The sequence below is a fragment of the Trachurus trachurus genome, assembly GCF_905171665.1.
Source record: "Trachurus trachurus genome assembly, chromosome: 8".
Lineage (NCBI taxonomy): Eukaryota > Metazoa > Chordata > Actinopteri > Carangiformes > Carangidae > Trachurus > Trachurus trachurus.
The window spans coordinates 31,427,866-31,434,907 of record NC_139905.1 but is presented as its reverse complement, the minus strand read 5'-3'; the positions used below and the strand labels follow the sequence as shown (position 1 = coordinate 31,434,907).

The following is a 7,042-nucleotide window of genomic DNA, read 5'->3' as shown; positions in this document are numbered from 1 at the left end:
TTTGTCGGATGCTTATTAGAATGTTTTGAATGAATAAAAGTTAGAGGCAAATAAAGCCAGAGACGTTCATAAAACTCTGCCTCACCCCTTTACAGGCAGGATCCCTGACCCAGCAATCTGTCAGTGTCGCAGTTTACACTAAAGATGTAGCCTACAAGTTTTTAAATGCACCTTCTTCATGATCATTTCATTCAATACACAAATAGGAGTAAAACAATAAAATAAAATAAAAAATAAAAAAACGAAATGTAATGTACAAGTCACTCTAAAATGAAATAAAGAATCGATAGATGGTATGATAAGAATGCTTATTGTGTTTTTATCAATTATTTGAGCAGACTGTTACAAAAGCCTCACTTGAGGAGTAATAATTAAAGGATATGACTTGTAATACAACAGAACAAGGAGGTAGTTTCAGACACAAATGAAAACAAAATAATTCATAAATTCATTAAAGCAGCAATATTTCAGGTTTATGTTCTTATGATTCAGTTTGATAACTTAACATTAGAATAGGCTGCTTTGTATTATAGCCTATAAGCTTTGCACTACTTACAGAACATAAAATTGCACAAGGCAAACTTACGGTTCAAATTTTCTTTTAAAAGTTGTCATTTAAATTAGTGATGAGGAAAATTCTGTCACTTTAGATCAGAATATTAATATTTGACTCAAGTTGAAAGGGTTAGGGTTATGGTTAAAAACATGTTCTTCATATCATTTAATATTGTATCATAACCTTTTTGTTAAAGGTGCTACAAGATTGTCATATAAGTGTAATGTATATGACATGTTAGGCCTTAATCAAAAAGTACTAGGCTACGTTAATATTTCGCTTCAGAGTAAATTTGCATTTCTTTGGGTGGTGCCTGCTGAGAAAGGAAGGACTGATAGAGCTGATTAAATCTCTTCTGGTGTGTATATAAAGCTGCAGCAGAGCCACTGCTTCACTGTCACAGCCATGGCCTTCTGCAGACTCATCACTGTGCTGGTACTGGTCCACATCACTGGAGGTGAGAAAGACTGACACATGAGATTATTATTCTGAACTGATCCATCTATATTCACTTTGTCAAGGTTAATGTTAATGTTGTATAATTTATTCGTCTACTTATTTGAATTCATAATGATCAAATCTATTTGTTTATAGACAGATATAAACTATTTGAATTTACTTTTATTATGTCATTATTGGTAGATTGAATAGTAGCCTATGTACAAGGTGGCTTCAGTACTCATTTAAGACAGTTTTGTTTAGATGGCCTTGGTGGTTGCTGCTGTTATAGTGGTGCTGTTATTGTAAGTTAAGAAATTAATATTTTTCATACTGTGGTTCAGAGAAGGACCAAAACTTTCATAATCTAGCTAAACTTAACTGACTGTGCCTCAGATTTAACATAAGGCCAGGAGAGTGGTATCAATATTCTCTTTTGACCCTTGACTCAACGGCAAATAACAACATTTCTCCAAATGTCAATCAGCTCCTGCAACCAAACCAGTGTTTCAGTGTTTGGATTTGGACAAAAGGTTGAAACATACGTTCAGTGCTTAATAAGTTTCAATATTTCTCATTTAGGTTTGCATGGAGCTGAGGTGGGGACCTCCATTGTTGGGGGAAAGGATGCTCCAAAGGACAGATGGCCGTGGATGGTCCACCTGAACATCACATCTGATGGCATCAAAAAGTGGCGCTGTGGTGGCACCCTCCTCAACAACCAATGGGTGCTGACCGCTGCACGCTGCTGGGATAAGTGAGTGTTTACCTGCGCATAGTATGTACATATATCAGCCATCTGTAGTGGATGTGTGTTGGGTTTTTACAGTTAAAGGGATAGTTCACCCAAAATTCAAATTTCACTCATTATCTACTCACCCTTATGTTGACTTAAAGGCCCTTTCACACCGCGGACGTAACGAATAAACGACACGAAATTGCGAAATATTCGCGGCCAAATATTTCGCATCAAAACCATACACACCGGCGGCGACGCGAATATGCGACGATGCGACAATTAAATTCCAAAGTTTCGCTTTGCGACGGGTGGTTCTTCGCCTCCACGTCATTTCTAATCTGTTAATTATCCCTCATGTATTCGCTGCTACGTTATGCCACTGTCATCTTGTTACCAACTTCACTCAACACAGCAGCAGCTCACTGTCTGATCACTGATCAATATCTGATCACTGTCCTGACAGTATGGACACACTATTGCTATTTCTCCTCTTTCTACTTACCCCCCCTCTTCCTCTCCTCCTATCTCCTCTTCCTCCCTCCTCCTCCTCCTCCTCTCTTCTCCTCCTCCTCTTCCTCTCCTCCTCCTCCTCCTCCTCTCTTCTCCTCCTCCTCTTCCTCTCTCCTCCGAGACACAGGTTATTTATTGTTTACATTAGCGGCCAAGCACGTGTCCATGCGCCCGCATGTCCGTGTGTGTGTGTGTGTGTGTGTGTGTGTGTGTGTGTGTGTGTGTGTGTGTGTGTGTGTGTGTGTGTGTGTGTGTGTGTGTGTGTGTGTGTGTGTGTGTATGTGTGTGCCCAGAGAGACGGCAGGTGGAGGGGCTGACTGGCAGAGATGAGAGCAAAGACGGTGAAACAACAACTTCTTTTTCCTGTGAGAGACTGTGGCGGGCCGAGACTGTGCGGCCACCGTCTGTTATGGGAAACAGCTGTGTGTGTTCTGACGTGGTGGGTGTGACGTGGCCTACCTCCTTTTCACGCCACATGATTGGTTGATGCGTTTATTCGCCGGGCGAAAGCTCAGAAAAATCGACCTCGCTCCGAAAAAAAATTGTGCCGCATTTTCGCCGCGAAACATTCGCGGTCGGTGTGAAAGGACCCGTGATGAAAACCGGGGTTCGAAAAAAAATATTGACGCGCGAATTATTCGCACGAAAAATACGTCTCCGGTGTGAAAGGGCCCCTGACGAAGCCCCGACATGAAAAATTGTTCCGCCGGTCAGTGCAAATCATAAGAGAATTGCACTGACACAGGAAGAGCAGTGAACCGAGACACTGGGAGCTTCCGCTACAAACAAGCTTAAAATATAGACTTATTTAATTTTTTCCGGAACAATTTCTCATGTCGGGGCTTCAATACAAGAGGGCCCATAGACGGATTACCGCATGGGCAAAGTGGGCGTGTGCCCAGGGCCCCAGACCCAATAGGGGCCCTTGGCCTTCAGAGTTTTTTTTTTTTTTTTTTTGTACAATTTAAAAAAAAAAATATTGGAATGAATGTGGTTTTGAAAATGTAGTATGATTATAAAATCAATTGAATGCTTTAGAAATGATAAATCAGTAATGTGTGATGACACAATGACGTACGTACGCTGAGGTCAAATGTACAGTGCGTTTTTGGAATGGAGACGCGGGCGCTCAGTGGATCAGCTGTTAGCTGCTAGACGAAAACAAAGGAAAGAAAAGGCTGAAACGGTTGAAACTGCGCTAGAGGACAGACTGATCCGAGAGTTGGACTACCTTATCAAGGACTTTTCCAGGAAAAAGCCGGTGGTTTTGGTGAGTAGTTTCTATAGGCTGTAGCCGATATCCCTACTCCAGTAGGCTACTCGGCATCCGAGTGCAGTCTGACCCCGACTCATAGGCGCCGATTCCGTGGATGCTCCGGTGCTCAAGCACCCACTGACCAGGTTGAGCACCCCGGGGGGCACGCCTGTGTGTGTGTGTGTGTGTGTGTGTGTGTGTGTGTGTGTGTGTGTGTGTGTGTGTGTGTGTGTGTGTGTGTGTAGCCTGTGTGAATGTGTGTGTTAATCTCTCTCGCGCTCTGTTAAAATGAATAAATAGAAACCGCTGCAGAGCGCGAGCCTGGCACAGAGGTGCGCGCTCTGGCGCATCTGACTCAATCTGTTAACGGCACCGAAAGGAAACTGCTCCGCTCCGCGGCTATTTCACGTCCGACGTCGATGGTAAACTCACGTTTTTATTGATATTGTAGCGTCCGATCCGACGTAACTACAACAACATAACACAAATTTATCTGACAGCTCTCACTTCTTCATCTGCTCCTCCTCACTCACTCACCTACACACAGACACAGACACACACACAGGACTCTGTCTTCCTCACACTCACCCCGGCCCCTCATCCAACATGCCCGTACCGTACCATATATTGACAGTCAGTCAGAAATCACAGAACTTAAACATCATAACAAGAACGTTACTGCGGGGTCGCTACAATATTTACAGTTTTTCAGTTGTGCAATAGGCTCTTATTAATAATCCAATCCCATTGCTACGTGGCATGATGCGCACCAGTGTTTGTAGAGCCCGGTTCAGGGGTGCACAACCCCCCCACCCCCCGCGCGCACCACGGGCAAAAACATATATAGCTATTGTCCTGTACATGGCAGGTGCCAAACAAAAAAGACCTAAAATGACAGTGATTTTGTTTTGTTGTGTGTTGCCCGGTGTTGTGTTGTCATGTGCGTAATGGGAAGAGCGCCTTTGCGCGCGCACTGTTTGCTTGTGTAGCAGGGGCCCGTGGCGAGTTTGTGTCCAGGGCCCGTGGTCATGATAATCCGTCTATGCAAGAGGGACATTACAGACGAGCAGTATGGAGGTATTTGGATGTTTTTTGGTGTGTCTTTTTGGACCAAGAAAGTTGGTATCCATTGACAACCATTATATGGACAAATACTGCTGTGCGGACCCCCCCCCCGTAACTCAGAGAAGGAACGGAGGACTCTGAAAATTCTCACAGCTCTTAGTCGACATGAGGGTGAGTAGATAATGAGTGAAATTTGAATTTTGGGTGAACTATCCCTTTAATGGAGGGTTGGTCCGTCAGTGCAGGAAAACTTAAACATGTCTTGTGTTTCCAGGAGCCTCAGTCCTGATTACAGACGATCAATGGTTTGGGTCGGCGCACAGAGCCTGCAGAAGGCATCTGTCCGTTACCGTGGGATAAAGTTTGAGCCCATTTCTCACCCTGACTACGGAGCTGTTGGCGACGGCTATGTCAATGACCTTGCTCTGGTCAAACTGGACAGAAAGCTGACATTCACACAGAGCGTTGGTGCAGTGGGTCTGCCCAGTGTCGACGACACCTTTGGCCCATCGTCTGAGTGTTGGATCACCGGCTGGGGCAACACTGGGACTGGGGGTAAGCTCAGCTGTCTATAAGATAGACTGTGACATATACTGAGATCTTCTAACAAAGTTTATACACTCTTTGTTTGAACCATCCAAGACATGATGATGGTAATGCTTGTTCATTAAAGGGTTAAATTACCATAATCATATATTTGCCAGAGGATTTGTTAAGATGAAGATACAAATCATTTCTTGCTTCTTACACTCATTGTTCCACTACCACTACATGTAATTGTGTTTTTCACAATAAAAGTCTGTCTATATAATATCATCTCTGTGTTCCTGTAGTTCCCCTGCGTGATCCAGAAACCCTTCAGGAGCTGAAGATTAACATCGTCCCCGACAGTGTGTGCAAGCCACAGTATCCTGAGCTGACCTCTGACATGTTGTGTGCAGGGGGGCAAGGGAAAGACGCATGCAAGGTAGAGGTTTTTTTTTGTTATTGTTTTTAATTTTGGACAAAATTTGGTCATAACAGAAACCAATCGACTGTTTGCATTCTAAATGTAACAAGTGGCTCCTAGGCGTTTTGGGCTGCAGCCTGTTAAAAACAACAGTGCTTAGTGGAGCCTTCTGTTACATGTTAAATGTTGCTAGTTTGCCTGTTAATTTTTGTTTTAATGTATTAATTCATCAGCAGGTGGTGCCATTGAAATATATCTCTCTTTGTCCTGATACTGACAACATTTTTCATTAAAGGGATAGTATCATTTTTTTTTAAAGTGGGGTTGTATGATCTACAAATAGCCCCTAAGTACTTTAATTGCAGTAGAAGACTCTCTGCACTCCTCCCGTTAGCAACGCCAGCCCATAGCCCTGTCCAGAGATTTACAACATACAGTGTTGTGAACGGACCCAAAGAAACGGCCTATTTTCACGGCCTAAAAGAGGTTTTACCTGAAAAAAAAACACAGTTCCATTGTTCGCTATAATATAATTTTTTCCAGCCCCTCAAAGTGCAGGAAAAACGCAGTTTTTATTTGGACCTAACCAACTGCTGATCAGCGGGCACTAACCCTGGGCGGAGGGATACGTGAGTTGGTTAGGTCCAAATAAAAACTGTGTTTTTCCTGAACTTTGAGGGGCTGGAAAAAATTATATTATAGCGAACAATGGAACTGTGTGTTTTTTTTTTTCAGGTAAAACCTCTTTTAGGCCGTGAAAATAGGCCGTTTCTTTGGGTCTGTTCACAACACTGTATGTTGTAAATCTCTGGGCAGGGCTATGGGATGGCGTTGCTAACGGGAGGAGTGCAGAGAGTCTTCTACTGTAATTAAAGTACTTAGGGGCTATTTGTAGATCATACAACCCCACTTAAAAAAAAAGAAGATACTATCCCTTTAAAACAGGTGTTTTGTACTCTACCTACTCATTTCACTTTTACTATTAGTAATATACATTTTGAATGTAGAGGTGTTGAATCTAATTAGTTCTATTGGTTATTTTCAGTGAGCATCTTCTCCCACTGAATAACAGTTGACCTATTCCTCCCAAACTAACCTACTGAAAGTCAACTCAACAATTGATGAACAATGCAAATTGCAAAGACTAAAACCATGTGTATGTGTGTGTGTTGTTTGGTCTCCACAGGGGGATTACGGCGGCCCGCTGGTGTGTCGTAGAGGCAGTGGTTTTGTGCAGGTTGGCATCATGAGCTATGGGAGTCCTAGTGGTTGTGCTGCAGGCCGCCCTGGTGTCTACACTCAGGTGTCCAAGTATCTGCCCTACATCAATGCCTACATCAACCGTGCTGAAGAAGCCTCAGCTGAGGTTTAAAGCTGGACGCCTCAGCCGTCCAGTCTATTTACCTGATGAGCAACTTTCCTCTTTAAAGCCTCTCTCCTGCTCTGTACTGTTAGTCCCTATGGTCCTTTATCCTGATTGTCTTCTGCTCTGGTTTGTTCAACCACATTCTTTTTGCATTAAAGCTTTGA

At 43.3% G+C, this 7,042-nt stretch overlaps 1 protein-coding gene across 1 annotated transcript; it reads left to right on the top strand.

Moving 5' to 3' along the window:
- The first annotated feature begins 895 nt into the window (after window positions 1–895).
- On the top strand, window positions 896–7,042 carry LOC310990645 (tryptase-2-like). The gene is made up of 5 exons (XM_083978116.1): window positions 896–1,013; window positions 1,577–1,751; window positions 4,838–5,118; window positions 5,397–5,530; window positions 6,699–7,042. Exons 1-5 carry the CDS (start codon window positions 962–964, stop codon window positions 6,882–6,884), a joined length of 828 nt encoding a protein of 275 aa, XP_083834242.1. The 5' UTR covers window positions 896–961; the 3' UTR covers window positions 6,885–7,042.

Bases quoted from the DNA above. Each gene is read 5' to 3' on its own strand.
- LOC310990645 (XM_083978116.1), top strand. From the start codon at position 962: ATGGCCTTCTGCAGACTCATCACTGTGCTGGTACTGGTCCACATCACT. The intron at 5,119-5,396 runs GTAAGCTCAGCT...GTGTTCCTGTAG, and splicing joins GGGCAACACTGGGACTGGGG to TTCCCCTGCGTGATCCAGAA. The intron at 5,531-6,698 runs GTAGAGGTTTTT...TGGTCTCCACAG, and splicing joins AAGGGAAAGACGCATGCAAG to GGGGATTACGGCGGCCCGCT.